Here is a 23,805-nt window from a genome sequence, read left to right as displayed (position 1 = left end):
CAATTAGAACTATCAGTCACTTGTAAGGTGACTTCCAGGCAAAGGAAGGCTACATCATTATCAGATAAATGATTGACAGTTGACCTTTCAGGCCATATTTTTATTTTAAAAAGTACGGGATGGCTAGGCAAAGGAATTTTAAATTTCTGGATTGAGTGGAAGAGGTACTTGCAGGAGGATAAGTCTTTCTGATACTCTTTGGATAGTCTTTTGCCTCCCCAAAACTCAGTAGGAATAAGGGGTATTTTCTGAAAGGCTACAGACTTATTTAATGATTGCTAAAGTTTCTTAGTAAAGAAGAAGTACATATTTTCCTTGAGAAGTATGGTAGTATAGTAAGTCCTCCAACAATTTTTAATAATGAAAACATCAGCAAAGAAATTGTCAATCATGACTGAGTGACAGTTGGACCTACAGGGTTTCAATTCATTGTAGGATTTATTTCATTCAGAACTCTGAATCTGTTCTTTTTTTTTCTCTCTCTCTAAAAGGAAACTCTGCAGCGGGTGAAAATTATCTCAATAAACAACCCGCTTGTTTTTCTGAATGAAAAGAAGTTTCATACTGATATAATGAACATAATCCAAAAAGAAAATACTGGAAACCAACCACTTGATGAAATCAGAAAGGTAAGGTCAACTCTTTTGATTATATTATGCTACAGGTAATCCTATATCTTGATACCCCAAAAAGGAATCATGTAAATATAATACATTGTAAAAGTGTTTAGAGGCCTCTTCCCTCAGTAAAAGCTTATATTATGTTGTAGTTTTTATCTGGTTTGTAGTTAGCTTTTAGGTAATCACTCTTGTGACTGAACCTTCGCCCACACTCCCCGCAAACATAGGGCTTCTCCCCTGTGTGTGTCCTCTGGTGTGTGATGCGGGCTGACTTCTGACGGAAGCTTCGCCCACACTCCCCGCAAACATAGGGCTTCTCCCCTGTGTGTGTCCTCTGGTGTCTGATGAGATGGGCCTTCTGACGGAATCTTCGCCCACACTCCCTGCAAACATGGGGCTTCTCCCCTGTGTGTGTCCTCTCGTGTGAGATGAGATTTGACTTATCATTGAAGCTTCGCCCACAGTCCTTGCAAACATAGGGCTTCTCCCCTGTGTGTGTCCTCTGGTGTATGATGAGGACGGACTTCTGACTGAACCTTCGCCCACACTCCCCGCAAACATAGGGCTTCTCCCCTGTGTGTGTCCTCTGGTGTGTGATGCGGGCTGACTTCTGACGGAAGCTTCGCCCACACTCCCCGCAAACATAGGGCTTCTCCCCTGTGTGTGTCCTCTGGTGTGTGATGCGGGCTGACTTCTGACGGAAGCTTCGCCCACACTCCCCGCAAACATAGGGCTTCTCCCCTGTGTGTGTCCTCTGGTGGATGATGAAATCTGACCTCTGAATGAAGCTTCGCCCACACTCCCCACAAACATAGGGCTTCTCCCCTGTGTGTGTCCTCTGGTGTCTGATGAGATGGGCCTTCTGACGGAATCTTCGCCCACACTCCCTGCAAACATGGGGCTTCTCCCCTGTGTGTGTCCTCTCGTGTGAGATGAGATTTGACTTATCATTGAAGCTTCGCCCACAGTCCTTGCAAACACAGGGCTTCTCCCCTGTGTGTGTCCTCTGGTGTATGATGAGGACGGACTTCTGACTGAAGCTTCGCCCACACTCCCTGCAAACATAGGGCTTCTCCCCTGTGTGTGTCCTCTGGTGTGTGATGAGGTTGAAGTTCTTATTGAAGCTTCCTCCACACTCCCCACAAACATAGGGCTTCTCCCCTGTGTGTGTCCTCTCGTGTTTGCTGAGACTTGACCTGTCCTTGGAGCCTTGCCCACACTCTCCGTACGTGAACCTCATAATGCCTGAGACCCCTGCCCCCGTGAGCAATGTGCCTGTGTCCTCTGGATTCAGTTTCTGGGTTGTGCTGGGCTCGTCTTTCATTCTCTCATGCACCCCGGGACCCCCCATTTGTCCTCCGGGTGAGTAGGAAGAGGCCCTTGAAATCCTCTTCAGCCTTACGCTTTTAAGCAAAGGTTGGGGCCTGTCCTTGGCCTCCCGGCCCTCAGGTTTTTCGCTCGGGCTGTGTGGATCTGAATATCGCTGATCTTGATTGCCTGGGCAGGGATCCTCTGGTTGGAGGAGGTCTCTTTCAGATGGTCTCAGGAGGGTCTGAGAGGGGTGACTGCGTTGGGTGTGTTGGCTGAGGAATTTCTGACTGGAGAAGGCCAGAGAGCAGGAGGCACATGGGTGGATCTTGGGCTTCGGTTCTGCTGAAAGAGGAAGCTTTTGGTCAGGTAGCTGGTTTGCCATGGTCAGGCCCTCCCCAGTAATCATCTAAGTGTTGACAGGGCAGGATTTGTCTCCCATTGAGTGTGTCTTTATAGTCCACTTTTCCATTCCACTCTTATTCTCTACATCTACAGAAATCCAGGAAGCTTGTGTCAAGGGCCTTTTCTACATATCACCCAGATAGGGACCTTCTAGCAGCATCAGAGGCAGTGTCTCTCCTGATAGAGATGGATCGCAGGGACTTTCCCTGCGTGTAGTTATCTGAAAAGTTACGTCACAGTGGTCACAGATATTTACTCTACTGAGAGATAAGACTTGATGACTTAGGTGGAATCTCCTGAGAGGCCTCCTGTGAGGGTAAAGGGTCTGTTAAGTTAGGGGCGCCTGGCCTGGAGCTCTCTGCATATGGGAGGCAGCACAGGGGGTGGTTAGAGCAGGTGAGTAAAGCTGAATTTGAGGCTCCTTGTTCAAAGAGCAGCCTTTGTGCCGATCTCTGCAGGAAGTGGGTTTGAGACTGGATGAGACCGAGCAGCCCAGGTCCCACTGACTACAGGTCTCTGGCTCCTGCTGCCCCAATTGGTTCACAAATTGCTCCTCTCTGTTTCCCATAAATCATAAAATAAAGGCATATCCTTTCTCAAGCCTCAGCAGTATTCATACCTCATTTATTTCATTCAGGCTTAGTCCACTTAGCATGCACTAAGAAGCCCTGTTTAAAAATACATCTCCAGCCAGATTCTTCACACCCTCAGTCCCAAGCATCTTCAGCCAGCCCACTCTCCCCTCATGTCTGGCAATGAACTGACCTCTGAGGGGACACCCCGCTGCTGTCTCTTCCCAAAAGTGAACCAAAGCATCGTCTTAGCACAGAGAACATGCCGCTTGCAGCTGAAAGCCTCGCGGTTGTTCTGTGTCACCCAGGAAGGCCCCTGGGGCCTGCACGTGGACACAGGCCCTGAGGCTTCCGTGTCCCGTCCAGCCTCCTTCCTCTCCCTCTGTGCTTACTCCTGCGACCCCTGGCATGGCCTCTCTTCCCGGCCCTGGGTCTGAGGCACTGGCTGCTCCCCTGCCTGGAATCCTTTCCCGCAGGTGTTATCTCTGCAGAGACCCTGCCGCACCGTCCTGCACCACACCCCACCCTCTGCTCACGCTGACCTGAGGCACGCTCCCTGCGCTGGTTTTCCTCAGAGCACCAGCCCCTGTTTGGTATGAAGCCTCTGCTGCCCCAGGGCAGTGGTCCTGTCTGTTTCGGTGCGTGGAGCCCCGTCTGGCACAGAGTGTGAACTCACATGACAACAGACTGGAACAGTAACTGAATGCACATCACTGCACATGTGTGCACCCCAATGTTCATCGCAGCACTGTTTATAATAGCCAGGACATGGAAGCAACCTAGATGCCCATCAGCAGACGAATGGATAAGGAAGCTGTGGTACATATACACCATGGAATGTTACTCAGCCATTAAAAAGAATTCATCTGAATCAGTTCTAATGAGACGGATGAAACTGGAGCCCATTATACAGAGTGAAGTAAGCCAGAAAGATAAAGGCCATTACAGTATACTAACACATATATATGGAATTTAGGAAGATGGTAATAATAACCCTATATGCAAAACAGAAAAAGCGTCAGATGTACAGAACAGACTTTTGGACTCTGTGGGAGAAGGCGAGGGTGGGATGTTTCAAGAGAACAGCATTGAGACATGTATATTATCTAGGGTGAAACAGATCACCAGCCCAGGCGGGATGCATGAGACAAGTGCTCAGGCCGGGTGCAATGGGAAGACCCAGAGGGATCTGGTTGAGAGGCACGTGGGAGGGGGGATCGGGATGGGGAATACATGTAAATCCATGGCTAATTCATGTCAATGTATGACAAAAACCACTATAATATTGTAAAGTAATTAGCCTCCAAGTAATAAAAATAAATGAAATAAATAAATTAATTAATTAATTAAAAAATACTGATGACTAAGGAATTCCACTTACTTTCTTTAAATTGGCAGATGTCATTCATAAATTTCCTAGTGTGACTCTTAAAATATCTTTGCCCTATAAATATTTTAAAATAAAATGTCTTTATTTTAGTTTAAAAAAAAATAATGGGAGAAATTAAGGAAGAAAGAGATAAAGGGCAGAGAGCTGGTAGGTGCTAGAAAACTTGCCTTTTGCTCCTAAGCCTTTCAGCAGAAGGAGATGTTACATATTATTTTGCATGAAATATTAAAAATTAGAACTAGCATTTTTAATATAAAAATTTTTCCTAACAATCATATGAAAAGAATCAAATACTGAGGCATTTTATTTGCAACTCAACTGACTTTGGACTGGATTGTCCTCTGCTTCTAAATCGGACCATGGAGGCTCCCAGGATGGGGTGGGGTGCTGGAAGAGGGGTGACACTCACCTCTCCTGGTCGCGAGCTCACTCTTCCCCCTGCTGTTCCGCTTGATGCCAAGGTCCTGGCCATACTCATCCCCGTACCAGACCAGCAGCTCACAGCCCGGCCTGACCACCTGGCAGGTTCTGTAGAAGATCTGCCCGTGATACTGGAAGGCCACCAGGTTCTGCTCCTCATCGTCCCGGGCACAGTTCACATACTTGGGGGCGAGGCCGGGAAAGGGAAAGAAACCTCAAGTGATGAGTGCCCTCCACTCTCCGACCATGCCCAGCTCCTTGCCTTCCGCCTCTGAGGCCGCCCCTCATGTGGACCTTCTATTCACACCTTCGACCAGGCCATGTGAATTCCCATGCTTTTCTCTCCTCACCTAATTAGCCATTTTCCGGAGCCCAGTTCCAGACTCGTCTCCACCTGGACTGTCCGTGAGGCTGGTGACCTCCAGCTCCTCTAAACTCTGAATTAAGTTCTCTTCCATCCACAGGACTTGGTGCTCCTTGGCTAACACGCAGCCCTCAGCACTCACCCCAGCCTGCCTTCTCTCCCGAGGCTTTCTCCCATCTCCCCACGTGTATCCAGGGTCCTATTCGCTTGCCCACCCTCTCCCACAGACACTTGGAGAGAGCTCTGATATAGCTTGAGACACGGAACAGTAATTGTTTGTTCACTGTCTGCCTGCCCTGATGAAAGGAGAGGCCCTCAGAGAATGGCCCCACTCAGAGCCATCCTGCCCCCCATTCCTTCTGAGGCCTCAGGGCCCACTTCTCACTGGAACCAAGCCTGAGGAGGTTGTTGCCCACATAGAGTCAAGGTCTCCTGTATTAGGTTTTCCTGGCGCTGTGTAGTTACTCAAAGAGAAAAAAATAAGGTTACTGTTCCTAAAATCAATTGGCTAATGTCTGTTTGCAGTATGTTCTCCAAAAGGACATGGGTTGTGTGATCTGCTTCAGTAACGAAGTTCACTATCTAAACTGAAACATAAAGTGTGTGGTAAGTGTCCACTAAGTCAGTTAAAGTGTCCCTGGTGAATCTAGACTCCTCAAGTTGTTTTCAAGTCCACCAGTTTTGTTCAGCATATAGACTTGTATCTTGACGGCACATGCCATATTTTTATTTCCCACTTTCTAGTGTCTTTTGAAATGAAAGAACATGATATGGAGGGAAAAGAGGAAAGAAGATGTGAAAGCTGTTGAGGGAGCCAGGTTGAGAAGGAAAGGGGCGTGGGATGGAGGGAGTCTTGATGTCTACACACTGCAGACTCACTGCACTCACCTCATCCAGTTGGCCCAAGACGTGTCCTTTCCATCCACATACTCGTAGCAGTTCCTCCCTTTGGTATCTGAGTGTCAGAAAAAGAGTTACAAGATGTCTTTTTTTTTTTTTTTTTTATCAGTAGGAAGCAATAGAAGAGCTATTTCCCTCTGTAGTCATTGATGCTTTTGAGCCTGCATGGATTCAACTGCCAGTCGGACCACATGGTAAGCCCTTACTCATCATTCCAAGTCTGAGTCTCTTGGTTCATTGAAGGCAAGGGCTCCACAAGGGAGGAGTCACTTCTGTGTGTCTGTACACTGTGTTCACACCTCTCCTCTGACCTTTAGATACAGGTCCTGAGTGTGTGTACACTGTGGTCCCACCTCTCCTCTGACCCTTGGATAGAGGTCCTGAGTGTCTGTACACTGTGGTCCCACCTCTCCTCTGACCTTTTCATAGAGTTCCTGAGTGTCTGTGCACTGTGGTCCCACCTCTCCTCTGACCTTTAGATAGAGGTCCTGAGTGTCTGTACACTGTGTTCCCACCTCTCCTCTGACCTTTAGATAGAGGTCCTGAGTGTCTGTACACTGTAGTCCCACCTCTCCTCTGACCTTTAGTTAGAGGTCCTGAGTGTCTCTACACTGTGTTCCCACCTCTCCTCTGACCTTTAGATAGAGGTCCTGAGTGTCTGTACACTGTGTTCCCACCTCTCCTCTGACCTTTAGATAGAGGTCCTGAGTGTCTGTACACTGTGTTCCCACCTCTCCTCTGACCTTTAGATAGAGGTCCTGAGTGTCTGTACACTGTGTTCCCACCTCTCCTCTGATCTTTAGATAGAGGTCCTGAGTGTCTGTACACTGTGGTCCCACCTCTGCTCTGACCTTTGCATAGAGGTTCTGAGTGTCTGTACACTGTGTTCCCACCTCTCCTCTGACCTTTAGATGGAAGTCCTGTGTTCACGCCCAGGGCACACAGTACACAGGGCTGACTGTGTCATTGCCATCCATGTTATCACCATCTGCGTCCTCGCGTGTAGACATGAAGTACCCCCCACCACACACAAGCGGTTAGAGGCCAGAGGACAGGGAAACGGGTGCTTCTCACCTGCCAGGCGTATCCACTGTTTGCGGCCTCTTCATCGTCAGTGATCTTGCCCTCATAGGGGCCAAAGTGCATGCCCAGCGGCAGATCGGACGCCTCGTTCCAGACTCCAAGCCCAGCGTCAGGGATGCCCGACAGTCTGATGCTTAACCCAGGGGGCAGAGTGAGGGCTGAGCGATTGGCATGCCCCTTTTCCACTGCACAGTCCTTTACAAAGCTTGGGGGCCCATGGGCAGCACAGCTGTCGATGAAGAAGTTCTGACACTCCTCACAATCTGGAGGTGAGAACAGGGATGAGAGGAGGTATCGTGATGTTGCTGGTCGTAACGCCCTTCAGAAAGAACTGGGGCATTCATGGCATTTGGCCTTGATCCTGCACCCCAAGTCATAGAGGAAGGGGATGGCCGGGGGACCAAATGGTAAGGTGAGGTTAGTGGACCAAGGCCTCGTAGCCCCTTCTCCGTGAGTGGGCCAACAGGGTCACTCACAGAGGTAGTCGTCATCCTGGGGCTCGCTGACCTCTTGGTACACATGGCCCTTTCTTTCTGGTAGACTGTACCTCTTCACTCCAGTCTCCTTTCTTCTGAGTTCTAAGATGGAGAACAGAAGCTAAGCAAGGCTGGTGGGGTCTGGGGAGTTAGTCCCTGTTTTATCACAAAGTGTGAGATCTCCTACCTGTCCATCTATACACTTTGTTAAAACTTTCTTACATGTAGTTTTCAAACTTTTACTTTTGTAATTTTATGTTTTCATGTCACATTATTTATTTCTTGGCCACACTGCATGGCTTGTGGGATCTTAGTTTCCCGACCAGGAATGGAACCCACACCTCCTGCAGTGGAAGCATGGAGCCTTAACCACTTCACCCCCAGGGAGTCCCTCCTCTATACTGTGTTTCTTCTCCCTTTAACTACAGGTTCAGGAGACTGAGGCTCCACTGACCACAGATGCCCAGTTCAGTGATAGCATCCTGCACTGCCCGTTAGTAGGTTTAACTTCCCAACCTTCCTACTTAGGAAATAGTTCACCGACACATCTACTCAGAAAATATATGCTAAGGGCACATCACATGTAAGGCACTGAGCAGAGGTCTAGGCATAAACACTAACAAAGCACGGTTCCCATCATCACAGATGGGTTTATTGAACTACTTGTAGGTGTCAGACTTTTGCATTTAATGTAAGGCTTTCAAGCACTATGAGTTATGTATCCTTATCTTCACTTTACAGATAGCAATCAGGACCTCAGAAAATGAATAAGATTTTCCCAAGGCCCCAGTGCTAACTTCATGTCTCAGATCAGTCCACCTTAAACCTCACCTACCCAAAGTCCATGCCACACACCTAGGCCATACTGATTAGTTTTTCTACAGGGATTAAAGGAACTAATTAGAGGAACTCCCCAAATTTTCTCTTACCGACTTTTTGTCTGGGGTGCTGTCCAGGGGTCCTTGCTTTTCTGTGATGGGGCACTGGTTTCTGAGCCTGCTGGGAGCCACTTGTCTTCAGCGATTTTGCTGCTCCTGGCAATTCCTTCAAACTAGATTCCTCACTTAATGGTGCCCTGGCCATTCTCTTCCATGTGAGTAAAAGACAACATGCATTTCTTTAGTTCTTTAGGACTTTATGAAGTGTTTTCACATGCATGACTTTAGTTAATACTTTGACAATTCTTGGAAATACCTGATATGGGGGGAGGGTCTGAACACTGGAGAGTAATAAAAGGACCTAGGTGGACAGTGAATCAAAACTAGAATTCATATCTTAAGGTTCTTCCCCTTCAACTTTCTGCATAAAAGTGAGAGCAAGGCAGGGAGAATAGCTGGAGGTGAGGGAAAGAAGAGGGTAAGGGCTCGTAGAGAGTTCCGGGGTTTCTATTAATTAGTGGCCCTTTGATGGATGAGGAAGTATGGAAAATTACAGAGGGGACAAAACACATCTGGCAAATAAGGTGACAAAGCAGTGAGATTAAGAGGAGAAAAGACGATCAGCAGAAACACATTTAGACAATAAAGAAAATGAGATGAAAGTTGCAGGTTGCCATGTCCTAGAGACAATATTTGGAATTAAAGTAGCTGGTCACATCAGTTCTCCTTGAACAAGGCTGTATGACTAGCTGGTTCTCCTCAGTTTCCTGATCCATTAATTGGTATACAGGCTAATTCTTAATATTATAGTGGACATGAAATTTAATAATCTTCAACAAATTGTTGTGTGAGCTATTTAATACAGTAAGAACGTGAGCGTACATCCCTGGTATCAATGTATTCCCTAAACTGCATCTATATTTGAAGTCTAGCTCACAGACACTATCTTCAGTATTCTTTGACCTTTCTACTCCTAGATGAATGCTCAAATGTGGAGTAAGGATAGCAAAGTGCTATGTGGCTGACAGAAGAGTATGCAGTGAGTGATTTTAGGTCTGTCTGGCATGAGCAAATTGAGCTGGTTATAAGTATGCCTCATAAGAACAATAGAATGAGTGGATACCCTATGAAGTCTGATAGTGGGTTTCAAATTATTGTAATTCGTAATTCATAGTATCCCACAGCATCCAAATTTTAGTAGTGCTGGCAGCATAGCCAGAACTCTGAAACCTGCAATAGGGGCCTCTTCATGTGCTTTAGGTAGTCAAAGGTGGAGACCATAAGATTGTATTTTTACTGTAAAGGCAATTATGCATACTAACCGTATGAAACCATTGGATCAAGAGTTGGATACTGATTGGGCTCAGCATTAGAATATTTTAAGGTCCTACTGTATTTTGAATGTAGACAAGTATTCCTAAGGGGGGAGAGAACTTACTAGGGTATAAAATGAATAGAGACCTGCATTAAGGTGTTCTGCTTGATTTCCTCTTTGGGTAATGATAATGAGTGTTGAAACTAGTGTTGCTCCAAATAGAATATATAAAAGAATGAATTTTATGGCAGTAAATGTTATAATTAAAGTAATTATAATATGACTAGCAGTGATAATATTTTTTTTCTGGTAGAGATTCTTTTAATATGAGGTGTTGACTGTTAGTATAAGGGGTCATAACCATGTAGTTAAAATCAGTGGTGTCGTCCATAGGGAGTGGGAGAAAACAATTGAGAAATTGAGGCTGTTATCATTGATTAAGGAGGAGTAGGCTTGTGAGTCTAATTAGTAGGCTATGCGTGGTGGTGTTAATTCAGATTAACCTGGTGATCAGGTTACTGGTATTGTTGCTGACCAAAATCTTGGCCTTCTCTGCCCGCCGAGCTGAATAAAAGAACATGGAGACTGAGTCTGGAGGAAATAGAAAGTTGGCTTCAATTCTCAGCCGGCAGAGAGGGGAACCCAGCAGGCTCATCCCTCAAGACCTGTGCCTGCCCCCCTTGAGGAGTCTAGGGGCTCAAGAAGGAAGGGCTCACAGTCAGGAGGCAGTATGATAAACAAAGGGGATGGGACTTTGATTTCTTCCTCTTGCATTTATTCACAGTCGCATCAGTTCAGTTCAGTTGCTCAGTCATGTCTGACTGATGATGGGAAAGACTGAAGGCGGGAGGAGAAGGGGACGACAGAGGATGAGATGGTTGGATGGCCTCAACGACTCAATGGACATGGGTTTGAGTAAACTCCGGGAGTTGGTGATGGACAGGGAGGCCTGGTGTGCTGCAGTCCATGGGGTCGCAAAGAGTCAGACACCACTCAGCGACTGAACTGAACTGAAACCACTGCAGTAGATTCTTCCAAGTGTGTAGCCCAGAGCGTTCTGCCTGAGGGAGTTGAGATCACACAGGTAAAACGTGTAACAGCTCACAGGGTGCTCAGGACTGTGGAACTGACAGCCCATCCCTGAGCAGCGATGAGAGCCTCGCCCCCTCGTGGTCCCAGGGAGCCAGTCCGAGCCACTGCTGGGAGGTCCCTGTCTACCCTGACCACTGGAGCGGCCCAAGGGCCCACTCTCTCGGACCCCACTGAGCCCCTGCTCCACACCCATGTGGAGAGCCCTTCCAGGCCGTCGTGAGGGGAATCTGTGGTGGGAACTCAGCAGGAAGGGCGTGAGGGCAGCTGGGGCCTTCCTTCACCGAGGACATGAGATCGCCAGGTACACTGAGGTCACGGGGAGGCCGTTTCAGATGGTGGTCTGTGCTGAGAAGGACACAGGACACGGGCAGGCAGGGGCTGACGGGCGGCGAGTCCAGAGAGGCGCCTTCTTGGAGGAGGGGGGATGCTCAGACAGAACTGCATCTGGGCCCGGAGCTCCAGCGGGCCAGCCGGTGGGTGAGGGGGGCAAGGCCAGGGCTCGGCCTCAGGAGCGGTGCATCTGGCCTCTGGTAGCGTTTCTGCTCCCCAAGGACTGGGGTTATTGACTGTCTCCTCACGGCTGTCCCGCGCCTGGAACACGACCTGGCCAGAGGCAGGTGCTAAGCAAATATATGTGAATGAGTGGACGGTCCGAGTGTGGAGATGCGCAGGACAGGCGGCCTCAGGCTGCAGAGTGTGGGTTAAGTAGATTAGGAGGCCGAGCCGGGAGAGAGACATACAGGGTTTCTGAGTCCGGACTCCCAGCCCCCTTGTGCTCAGCTCCACCCAAGCCCGTCTGTTCCCCAGACACTCTGTTTTTTATGGTACATTCCCTCTGGCCTTCACTCACCTGCGTGTCCTGCCCTGCATGACTTAAAAGCAGCTCCAAGGCTGTTCCTCCCACCTGTGCCTGAAGCCTCTTTATGCTTAAGCTGGGGGATCCCAAGGGCACCCGCTGAGATGGGGCCGCTTCCCTGCCCGGGGACGGGTGCTCCTTGTCTGTTCCGTGGACTCAGCTCTCTGCAGTTGTCTGCCTGTTCGGGTCTCTGCCTGACCCAGGGCCGGGAGTGTTCATGGGACGGTGTGTCCCCGCTGAGTCTAGCCATCCTCCAGGCTGAGTCCTGCTGGCCTGCATTGTGACACTGCCATTTACTGGTGACACGGGGCCCACACTGGAGCACCGCTGACAAGGTGCCCACTGGTCTCAGCTGACAAGGTGCCCACTGGTCTCAGCTGGACCTCGCTGTTGGGCCGGGAGCCAGATGGTCAGTGCTGCTGGTGCCTGTGGGCATGGCTGCCACCACAAGCCTTCTCCTCGGGGCTCAGCAGCTGAGCCGTCAGGGTGTGTGCAGAACCCGCTGCAGACCGGCCCAGGGGGTCAGCACTGGGCCTCTGCCAGAGAGCGGAGGCTCCGACATGGGGGCCTGCCCTCCACTAGGACACTTTCCGGCCTCCTGGGCTCTGTTTTGTCCGACCTTCGAGGAATGGGCGGAGCTGCTGCACTCATCCTGGCCCACCCGTTCCAGAGCTGCCCTCACAGACCTCCCCTGCATTGGGGTCTGACCAGTACATTCCTGGTCCCAGAACCAAGCCAGGGCGTCCCGGGGCCCCTCAGTTAAGGTGTCAGGGGAAGCAGAGCCACTTTGTTTTGAGCTGGAGGGGGAGTCGTGTGGGTAGAGTTCTCATTTCCTCCAGCGACACTTGTGGCTTACGGCACCCAGGGCTCCCAGCCAGCCTGTGGGCCGCCGTGGGACCCCGTCTCCTGTCGGCCCCTCTTCTGACTGGTTGGTCCATGTTCTGACTGCTCGGGACTTGGTGCTCCTGGGTTGAGTGTCTATTGTAATTGGCTAGGGTCTGTTCTTTTCTTTTTTTTTTAATCAGTATTTTTTTTTTTTTTGAAGTATAGCTGGTTTACAATGTGTTAATTTCTGCTCATAGCTCAGAGATACACTTATACACACATATACATTCTTTTTAAAAATATTCTTTTATAGTTTATCATTGGATACTGAATATTGTTCTCTGCTATGCAGCAGGGCCTTCTTTAACCATTCTACTTACAAAAGCTACATCTGCTGACCCCAGCCTCCCACTCTGGCCCTCCACCGCCCCCTACTCCTCGGAGAGCGCCAGTATGTTCCCTCTGTCCCTGAGTCCATTTCTGTTTCATGTGTGTGTGCTCATGTGTTCAGTTGTGTCTGACTCTTTGTGACCCCATGGACTGTAGCCCACCAGACTCTTCTGTCCATGGGATTCTCCAAGCAAGAATTCTCCGCTGGGTGAGTGCAGGCTTGTGGTCACTCTGACCTGTCACAGACCTATCAGAGGCTGTCCGCTGGGTGAGTGCAGTCTCGTGGTCACTCTGAACTGTCACAGACCTCTCAGAGGCTGTCTGCTGTGAGCACAGGCTCATGGTTGCTTTAGTCTGTCACTGACCTCTCAGAAGCCATCTGCAGGGTGAATGTGGGCTCCTGGTCACTCTGGTGCACAGTTTCCACAGGGCTGTCGAGAGGCACTGTGTGGCTGCCCCAGCTGCCGGCCACTTATTGCGCTCTTGCTGCCCCAAAGCTACATCTGGAGAAGGCTAATCCCAATGAGAAGCTACTTTCAGACTTCAGCTCACATCCCAGGAACTAGTCTTCCAGCCTAAGCAGGTCACTTGGGGTTTCCTGTGTTAGTGCTCATAGCTCACATCCCCTAGAGAGTGGGCCGGGTCTCGGGACACATGTCCTCTGCTGCTAAAAGTGACATTAGACTGTGTTCCCAGGGATGGACCACAAGGGGTGATTGGAGAACGTCTGCCCTACCTGCTTGGAGGCACTGTGCCCCCAGCCCCTGCCTTCTCCCCACTCAGGTATGGAATGTGGGAGAGCAGGAGGGGGAACCTGGGTCCCCAGTGAGACCCTCTCAGCAGAGCTGGGCCTGGGTCAGGCTTGGAGGGTGTGACCGAGAGTTTGCTGGACAGGACACCATTTAGAGGGCCTCCTGTAGTGTAAGTTTCAGGGCTAGATAGCAACTAAGTGCAGAGCATGGTGGCTGAGCTGACGGCTGTGGACCCTGCAGGCTGAACGCTGAGCCCTGAACGTTGGAAGGTTGTCTGGAGTCACAGGACGTGCTTGCTCTCTCTGCTGAGATGATCTCAATGGGGACCCAGGTTCCCCCTCCTACTCTCTAGAAGCTATCAAACTGAAGCCACTCCTCATGGTGAGCTCTGAGGAAATTCAGGAAAGGAAAGAATACCTGCTTTCCAGCAGCCATCAGACTGCAGCCACTCCCCACTGTGAGCCCTGGGGAAATTCAGGAAGGAGAAGACAGGATGCTGGTCCCAGGTGGTAAGATGTGTATCAAAGGGGATGATTTCAGTGAGATGGCTGGTGCATCTTCCCACACATAGAAAAGTGCTAAGTTCCTTAACTTTAGATGCTGCCCCCTGGTTTTGAAGTCCTAAAAGATTTGTATTGTATAAAACAACTCTCAAGACCTGTATTATAATATTATTATGTCTATCCATATGAAGTAGAGACTTTCCAAAGAACAACAAGAGACAAATCTCAACATTCAGCACACTGGCACCAGTGGTGGGCACTCCCCAAAAGATGCAACTAGTGGGGCAATTAGAAACCTCATCACCTCTTTTCCCATAAGATTGTGGAATGGACGCTGACACTGGGGAATTGTTACAGGGAAGAACAAAATCTGACTCCATGTTGAATGTTTTACTTTAACCTTTGCTTCCTGTTGGCCTGTTTACTACAGGGATACTGTCCATACATAATGGCCTGCCCCAGGAAACCCCGCCCCTCTGCCTCTGTCCAGGACCTGTCCACCTGTGGATGGCTACCGGAGGGAGAATGTAACACATCTCCTCCCGAGACTGGCCATTCCAGGAGATGTTTGCCAGATTACTGGCCTTTTTACTGTATTTCTTCACCTCCCATCTCTGTGTTCTATAAAAGACACTGGCTTCCAGAACCTGACAAGATGGTTTCTTGGAGATATTAGTCTGCTATCTTCTCAATCTGCTGGCTTTCCAAGTAAAGTTATATTCCTTGCCTCAGTACCTCGCCTCTGATTTATCGGCCTGTTGTGAGGCATGCAGAGTGAGCTTGGACTTGGTAACAATCCCACATGCATTGCAGTCAAAAAATCAAAACATAAAATGGAAGCAATATTGTAAGAGATTCAATAAAGACTCTGAAAATGGACCATATAAAAAGATCTGAAACCAAAAACCAAAAGGAACTCAGTGGTTGTCTGAAATATTTAGAAAGGATTTAGTACCCCTCTTGCCCATATCCCCTGAAGCCACGGTGGACAGTTAGGCCCTGTCCATTCAGGATACCCTCTCCAGACCCCAGCTGGAGGTGCTCTGCCCCCAGTGCCCACCTGGGTCTCAGGAGTCGAAGAAACACAACCTAGGGGGTCTCCTCTCTGGTCCAGGGGAGCATCACACCAGCCACCCTGTCTCCCTGCCCATAATAAATAAGGAGGTTTGTCAGCACCTGGGTGAGTGATGCTGTCGGCACCTAGCATGCCTTGTCCTTGCGAGATTTGGTATGAAGATCACACAGAAGGGGAACCAGCAAGGAAGGTTCCAGGGAGCAGTGAACCCCTCTTCACAGGGACCCTGTGAGACCCAAGACTCACTCTGCCCACCCTGTTCTGAGTTTTGGGAACTGGCCTTTGTCATTCTCTGGGCAGGAGGTGGGAAGGACAACCCGGTCTCTCTTCCACCTCCTGAGACCCAGGTGGGCACTGGGGGCAGCAGCACCTCCACCTGGGGTCCAGAGAGGGTGTCCTGAATGCACAGGGCCTAACCGGTCAGTGAGGCCGGCCCTCGTCACAGTGCACTGACCTGCTGCAGGGTCTCGGGCTCCCTGGCATCCAGCTCGCCCATTGCCAACTCCAGCTTTGTGTCTTGGGAGCCCCTCACTGGCGGGCACCCAGCAGGTGAAAGCTGCATGCCCAGCGAGAAGGAGGAGAAGCTGGTGGAGCAGGGGTCCATCATGGAGTGTCCAAGGCCCCTCGGCTCCCCCAGGAACACCCAGACCCGCCTGCCGTGGGCTTTCTCCTCTTCAGTATGTGTCTTTGTGGCTGATGTTGCCAAATACCTTCCTGTGGAAGAGAAGGCTCCATGACCATGGAAGGGGTGGAGGTGAGGAGGTGATGTAGCCCTAAACACAGAGAGCTTCAGAACTAACTTCCCTGAGCCCTGAATGTACTGCCTGTTACATCTGTACAAACCGAGGCCAGATCCAGATAGATTCTCTGTGGAAACACTTTCCATGTCCAACAAGACAACCAAACTAGGCCAAGATCCAGGCAGATTCTCTGTGGAAACACTTTTCTGTCCAACAAGAGAGGTCTTGTTAACCCACAGCCTAATCCCAGGACGTGGGATGTGCTGTAACTGTGGAGATGCAGGGAAGGTGTTTGAGAGTCTTCTTCCCGGGCGGCTCCCCGAGGCCCCTGGAGTTACTGGACCCAGAGGGGGAGCAGTCGCGCTTCTCTCCTCACTGCAGGCCAGACGGTGCCCCCAACCACACAGCCCTAATCCACCGCCTCCCTGAGTTCAACAGAACCCCCCCAGTCATGAGGCCAAAGCACAGTCTTCTTGGTGAGCAGAGCAGAGGCCGGTGGGAAGGTGGGTGGAGGCTGAAAGCTTCTTTGTAGAAGAAAAACACGGACGTGTGTTCCCATGTGTGGTGGCCGGATGCTGCAGTAATTGATGTTCCCCACACATTTATGGGTGGATTTTAGTTTCTGTATTTTCTAAATTTCTTTTTTTTTTTTAAACAGCTGCATATTATGAGAAAGTTTTTGCAATCAACCATGAGCACTTGCAAAATAAGCTCTTATTTTTTTTCCTTTTCCTAAAATGTCGCAGTTTTCTATGGTGACAGATGAACCATCTCCTACTTTTAAGTATTCATTTAATTGGCTGCGGTGGGTCTTAGCTGTGGCATGCAGGGCCTTCAGTTGCAGCATGTGGGATCTAGTGCCCTGACCAGGGACTGAACGTGGCCCCCTGTGTTGGGAGCTCAGCGTCCTAGGCTCTGGTCAGCAGAGAATGCTGCGATCTCCTACTTAAAGCAAGGTTATTTATTTATTTTCGACTTGCTCGGTCTTCGCTGCCGTGGGGGCTTTTCTCTGGCTGTCGGGCATGGGGGCTGCTCTCTCGTTTCTGCGCTGAACTTCTCCCTGTGGCGGCTGCTCTGTTTGGGAAGCAGAGACTCTAGGCTCTTGGGCTGCAGTAGTTGTGAACGGACTTAGTTGCTCCACGGCACGTGGGGTCTTCCCAGATCAGGGATTGAACCCGCGTCTCCTCCATTGGCAGGTGGATTCTTAACCACAGCACCACCAAGGGAGTCATTCCCCTCCCCGCTTCCTGCCAATATCCCCCTTTAAAAAAAGGCTAAAAATAATCTGTTTAGTAAGTTTTCAGGAGTCTGAGCTCTGGGGTCAGCGTCTGTGGTGTCATTCTCCCAAAGGCATCTTGGCTTCAGATACTGGCTGGGCGCATGAGTCCAGTAAGCAGGGCAGGTCTGGTGGCTGAAGACGGGCTTGGCCTCTGGAGCTCTGCCCTCACCGACTCACCCAGGGTCCCCGAGCCCTGGCAGCCAAGCAGAGCCGCGCGCAGGAAGGGCTGGTACAGCCACGGGGCCGCCGTGGTCAGGGTGGAGCGTGCGGCGGAGGCAGCTGGCTGTCCGTCCCGTGACTGCTGGTGTCCTGTGTGACCGTGCAGGGCAGTCACGGTGTCAGGTGGGGCCTGGCCGCTGTCGTGGGGACAGGATGGGACCTCAGAGAGCTCGCATCCCCACTCCCCATCTCCCAGCTCCACTTCAGATCATGGCTTGTGGCTGCTGGCAGCTCCCTGGGCTGGGAGGCTGTGTAAAGCACCAGCCTCCTTGCTCAAGGTCAACTGAGACCCCCAGCTCTGGGGTCACACACCATCTGTGCCACCATCCAGGTCATCCCACTTCTGTGAGGGAGGGCCTGTGTGGGGCTGTGGGTGATGGGGAATTTGGGGGTGTTGTGGGCTGGCCCCAGGAGTCAGCTTTTTGAGGGGAGGGGAGCTGAGGGGAGGGGAGGGAGAAGCTTTGACCTGCTCAGCCTTCCAGGGGATTCCAGGCGCAGCTCTGGTGGGAGGTGCAGCTGAGAAGCCCCTGCAGGTTTCTGGATCCCCACCGTTGTTCAGTTGAAGCCCCTCTGCCTACACCACCCCTAACTCTCCCTCCTGTGGCCCCAGCCTGAAGCCGCAGAAGATGGGGAGTTTACGTGGCTTCCCTTCCTGTAGGGAAACCAAGCCACAGACAAACACGTTCCTTTAAGAAAGCATAGAACCCGGAAAATAATAGTGGGTGGTTATTACTGACGCGGTTCATGTAGAGACACTTCACAAGCCTGGCACACGGAGGGGGCTGAGGGCCGTTGCCCCGAGTCCTGGACTTCGCACCCTCCGCCCCCCCGCCCCGTGGCCCACTCTCCCCTTGGTGTCTTCTGGTGGCCGGGCGGACTTCAGCCTCCTGAACCCCTTCTGGAAGGACCAGGCCAGGGCAGAGGTCATTCACAGAGGGGAGGGTGTGGTCGACCTTAAGAACGCCATTGCCCCCACTCTGTATCGGAGCTCGGTTCCGGGTCTGAGCAAGCGTGGCTTCCTGGTGCTCTCCCCATCCTCACTCACCCAGGGTGGGGGGGCTTTGTGTCCACCTTGTCCCCTCGTGCAGCCTGGTCACCCCGGGACCCGTGCTGTGTGTGCATCTGCTCTGCTCACAGCGCACCCCTGGGCCCATCAGACTTCACTCATGAAAGGGAAGTGTAAGGATGAACTTTTCCATGGTTAAGAATTTCAGGGTCGCGACCGCGTTGCCCAGAGTGAATGGGCACAGGTACGAGGCCCATGCAGAGAGAAGCCACGGTGTGGTCTTCAAGGAACCTCCGTGTGGGGGTGGGATGGGGGCCGGACAGGGATTTCCTGCAAATGCGGCTCCAGGCTCTGTTCCCGGCAGGGTGACGAACGTTGGGACTGCCTGTCTGTGGAGGGGCCCTGGGGCTGCCCAGCTCAGCAGGAACGGCAGGAGTGCGAAGGGAGGTCGGCCTCCCTTAGAACCCCTGACCTCACACCCCCTCGTCAGGGCAGCCCAGTGCCTAAACGGACCCTTCCTCATCTAGCTCTGAAGACCTGGAAGGTGTGGGGGCTGAGGGACATGCAGAAAACAAAATTCTCTAAAGCAATTACCCTTCTATTAAAAAAATAAAAAAGATTAAAGAAAAAACACACAGGACAGCAAAGGTGGGGCTTGCATTCTCAGCCAGCCTCTGGCAGATTCCGCCTGTGCTTACGCATCAGACCAAAATGCTGGTGCTCCCACCTCGTATCACAGATGAATAGAGAGAATAGAGACACAGAGAGGTTGAGCATCTTGCCCCAGCTCACAAAGCTGCTGAGGGCAGGGCTTAGAACTGGACCCCTGTGGTCGAATCTGGAGTCCAGATGCTGTGATGACCCTGAGCGATCGGCAGAGACCAGATGGCCCATGCTGCGCCAGGCACGTGTGCGCGCACACACACACACACACACACGTGCACGTGGCCTTCACCTTTGCGGCTACAGAAGTCAGAGGGAACCAGAGGGCCACCAGGAGAGGCATAAGGAGAGTTGGAGTCTATAAGGAGGAGAAGCCACAGTTCCCAGGAGGCCGGGGAATCCCTTTCCTGGTGAGTCTGTCTCAAACCCTAGATTCCTCTCCCTGGACCTAGGATTGACTGTCCAGTGACCTAACAGTTGGCTCCAGAATTATGCCTTCCCAGGGGTTCAGCTATGACTGGACTCCACTCCTGTCAGTGATAAGAGGGGAATGAGTACATAGTCTGGGCTTCAGATTTGTTTGGAGAAAAAATTTATTAGAAGAGGACTACTAAAAAACCACGAAGGCAATTGGCATGAACATCTCCAGAACACTTAAGAAACCCTCTGCTGTTTATCTACCTCCTCTCCTGTCACGAAAGTGGAAGGTCTATTTAACAAGTAATTCTGTGCTTATCACACTCTTTCTTTAAAATATTTATCATATATTTATTTATTCGGCTGTGCTGTGTCTTAGTTGCAGCCTGTGGGAGCTAGTTCCCCAATCAGGTATTGAACGTGGGTCTCTGCATTGGAGTCTTGGCAACTAGACCACATGGGAAGTCTCTTCTCTTACTCTTGTGGACAGTAACGGGTCTCAGACCTCCTCTGAGGCCCCCTTAGAGCTGAGGCACGGGGCGGCTGCAGTAATCCTCCTGTGGCTAAGGTGTGGTTTGTTGGTCAGGACTCACTCACACTCCCTACAAACATAGGGCTTCTCCCCTGTGTGTGTCCTGTGGTGTCTGATGAGGACGGACTTCTGACTGAAGGTTCGCCCACACTCCCCGCAAACATGGGGCTTCTCCCCTGTGTGTGTCCTCTGTTGTCTGATGAGGATGGATTTCCGACTGAAGCTTCGCCCACACTCCCCGCAAACATGGGGCTTCTCCCCTGTGTGTGTCCTCTGGTGTCTGATGAGGGCTGACTTCTGACGGAAGCTTCGCCCACACTCCCCACAAACATAGGGCTTCTCCCCTGCGTGTGTCCTCTGGTGTCTGATGAGGACGGACTTGTGACTGAAGCTTTGCCCACACTCCCCGCAAACATGGGGCTTCTCCCCTGTGTGTGTCGTCTGGTGTCTGATGAGGGCTGACTTCTGACGGAAGCTTCGCCCACACTCCCCACAAACATAGGGCTTCTCCCCTGCGTGTGTCCTCTGGTGTCTGATGAGGACGGACTTGTGACTGAAGCTTTGCCCACACTCCCCGCAAACATGGGGCTTCTCCCCTGTGTGTGTCGTCTGGTGTCTGATGAGGGCTGACTTCTGACGGAAGCTTCGCCCACACTCCCCACAAACATAGGGCTTCTCCCCTGCGTGTGTCCTCTCGTGTGTGCTGAGACTTGACCTGTCCTTGGAGCCTTGCCCACACTCTCCGTACGTGACCCTCATAATCCCCGAGACCCCTGCCCCCGTGAGCAGTGTGCCTGTGTCCTCTGGATTCAGTTTCTGGCTTGTGCTGGGCTCGTCTTTCATTCTCTCATGCACCCCGGGACCCCCCATTTGTCCTCCGGGTGAGTAGGAAGAGGCCCTTGAAATCCTCTTCAGCCTTATGCTTTTCAGCAAAGGTTGGGGCCTGTCCTTGGCCTCCCGGCCCTCAGGTTTTTCGCTCGGGCTGTGTGGATCTGAATATCGCTGATTTTGATTGCCTGGGCAGGGATCCTCTGGTTGGAGGAGGTCTCTTTCAGATGGTCTCAGAGGGGTGACTGTGTTGGGTGTGTTGGCTGAGGAATTTCTGACTGGAGAAGGCCAGAGAGCAGGAGGCACATGGGTGGATCTTGGGCTTCGGTTCTGCTGAAAGAGGAAGGTCTTGGTCAGGTAGCTGGTTTGCCGTGGTCAGGCCTGCCTCACTAATTATCTAAGTGTTGATAGTGCACGATTTGTCTCCCATCAAGTGTCTTTATTGTTCACTTTTCCATTCCACTCTTATTCTCTACATCTACAGCAATCCAGGAAGTTGGTGTCAAGGGCCTTTTCTACATATCACCCAGATAGGGACCTTCGCAGCAGCATCAGAGGCAGCGTCTCTCCTGGTAGAGGTGGATCTGCAGGGACTTTCCCTGCATGTAAGTATCGGAAAAGTCACATCACAGTGGCCACAGGTATTTACCCTACTGATGGATAAGACTTGATGACTTAGGTGAAATCTCCTGAGAGGCTCACTGTGAGGGGAAAGTGTCTATTAAGTTAGGGGTGCCTGGCCTGGAGCTCTCTGCATATGGGAGGCAGCACAGGGGGTGGTTACAGGGGGTGTGGGTAAATCTGACTTTGTGGCTCCTTGTTCAAAGAGCAGCCTTTCTGCCTGCCGATCTCTGCAGGAAGTGGGTTTGAGACTGGATGAGTAAGAGCGGCCCAGGTCCCACTGACTACAGGTCTGGCTCCTGCTGCCCAAACTGGTTCACAAATTGCTCCTCTCTCCATTTCCCATAAATCATAAAATAAAGGCATATCCTTTCTCAAGCCTCACCAGTACTCATACCTCCTTTATTTCATTCAGGCTTAGTCCACTTAACATGCACTAGGAAGCCCTGTTTAAAAATACGTCTCCAGTCAGACTCTTCACATCCACACTCCCAAGCATCTTTAGCCAGCCCACTCTCCCCTCATGTCTGGCAATGAACTGACCTCTGAGGGCACTCCCCGCTGCTGTCTCTTCCCAAAAGTGAACCAAAGCATCGTCGCAGAACAGAGAACATGCTGCTTGCTGCTGAAAGCCTCGCGGTTGTTCTGGGTCACCCAGGAAGACCCCTGGGGCCTGCACGTGGACACAGGCCCTGAGGCTTCCGTGTCCCATCCAGCGTCCTTCCTCTCCATCTGTGCTTCCTCCCGCGACCCCTGGCCTGGCCTCTCTTCCCGGCCCTGGGGCTGCGGCACTGGCTGCTCCCCTGCCTGGAATCCTTTCCCACGGGTGTTATCTCTGCAGAGACCCTGCTGCACCATCCTGCACCACACCCCACCCTCTGCTCACGCTGACCTGAGGCACGCTCCCTGCGCTGGTTTTCCTCAGAGCACCAGCCCCTGTCTGGTGTGAAGCCCCTGCTGCCCCAGGGCAGTGGTTCTGTCTGTTTCAGTGCGTGGAGCCCCATCTGGCACAGAGTGTGAACTCACATGACAACAAACTGGAACAGTAACTGAATGCGCATCACTGTACATGTGTTGCTTAGAAATGGGAGGAAATGAGGAAGAAACAGGTAAAGGGCAGAGAACTGGTAGGTGCTAGAAATGTTGCTTTTTGCTTCTCATCCTTTCAGCAGAAGGTGATGTTATGCGGGGAGCGGCGTGAAAGAGCTGACTCTGGGAGCTGCCTTGATTGATTATCAAGGGTCTGTTTGCAGACATAGTCTCTGTCCCGCCACCGCTCTGGAATTTACTATCCAAGTTAACTCCTAACAGAACATTAGTGAGCCTTGAATGCACACAAGGCGCAGATAGATAGCTTTGCACGACTGCCCTTAAGATAAGTAGGATGCCTTTGGCGCCATGAGAGAGCTCTGGTGATTGTTATCTTAAAGATGATGTAACATGGGGAAGAATTTTCTTTGGGATGCCTCTCTTCTTGGTTTAGTATATATGCAACCCTGAGAAATAAAGAATCATCGTTGACTGCAGCGATCCTCTCGACCCCATCTGTTCTGTCTCTTTATTTCTTAGCCTAAAGGGACGTGTGTGTTGCTCGCTGAAATCTTCCAGCTGGCCCGGCAAGTGGCGCCCAACGTGGGGCTCGACGAAAGTTCCTTGTGGCCACTGCCCGTTGAAACTATTAAGGTAAGTAAGAGTGTGTGTACTTGTATATTGAGGGGCAGGAAGGAATATTGTCGAGAGTATAAACCATGGGACAAGATCATAGTCGTCAGTTGTTTGTGCATATGTTACAGATAATGTTGAAGGATCAGGGAATGCAGGTTACTAAAACAAAATTGCAGACTTAGTTTTGTTGAGGAAGTGTATCCCTGGTTTCTGTAGGAAAGGACTATGAGTTTAGAGATATGGAAAAAAGATAGGAAAACAGATTCAAACATATTATACTCTCCACGGACCTAATAAGGTTCCTGTGCAAACATTTTCATTATGGTCTTTAAATAAGAGACTGCCTTGATTTTGAACATGAGGAAGGGAGTAAATTAAAACACATGCTCCCACCCGAAGAACCAATTTATGCTACTCCTAAAGTTTATGCTACTCCTAAAGCAGAAGGACCCACAACCTTTGAATTAGAATCTGCAAAACCTTTGAAGGAAAATGAGGGAACGCTGACTCCAGAGGATGAGGAAAGTTTAGAAGATCAGGCAGCTGCTTACCATAAGGATGATCGTTGGGAATTACTTGTAACTGATGTTTTGAATGTGCAGGCAGCAGCT

The 23,805-nt window shown here is 50.8% G+C and overlaps 1 protein-coding gene and 1 pseudogene across 1 annotated transcript in view; both read right to left on the bottom strand.

The window, feature by feature from the left end:
- Positions 1 to 753: 753 nt before the first annotated feature.
- LOC133065880 (histone-lysine N-methyltransferase PRDM9-like) lies at positions 754 to 18,584 on the bottom strand (annotated as a pseudogene).
- A 1,553-nt stretch (positions 18,585 to 20,137) lies between these two features.
- The window catches only part of LOC133065907 (histone-lysine N-methyltransferase PRDM9-like), a 389,343-nt gene continuing 385,675 nt past the window's right edge, over positions 20,138 to 23,805 (bottom strand). The window contains exon 12 of the mRNA XM_061156384.1: positions 20,138 to 20,639. Coding sequence (XP_061012367.1) covers positions 20,138 to 20,639 — 502 coding nt within the window. The remainder of the gene's footprint in view (positions 20,640 to 23,805) is intronic.

The sequence above is a fragment of the Dama dama genome, chromosome 12 (assembly GCF_033118175.1).
Source record: "Dama dama isolate Ldn47 chromosome 12, ASM3311817v1, whole genome shotgun sequence".
Lineage (NCBI taxonomy): Eukaryota > Metazoa > Chordata > Mammalia > Artiodactyla > Cervidae > Dama > Dama dama.
Note: the sequence above shows the minus strand (reverse complement) of the source record. Positions and strands in the feature narration are given on the sequence as shown.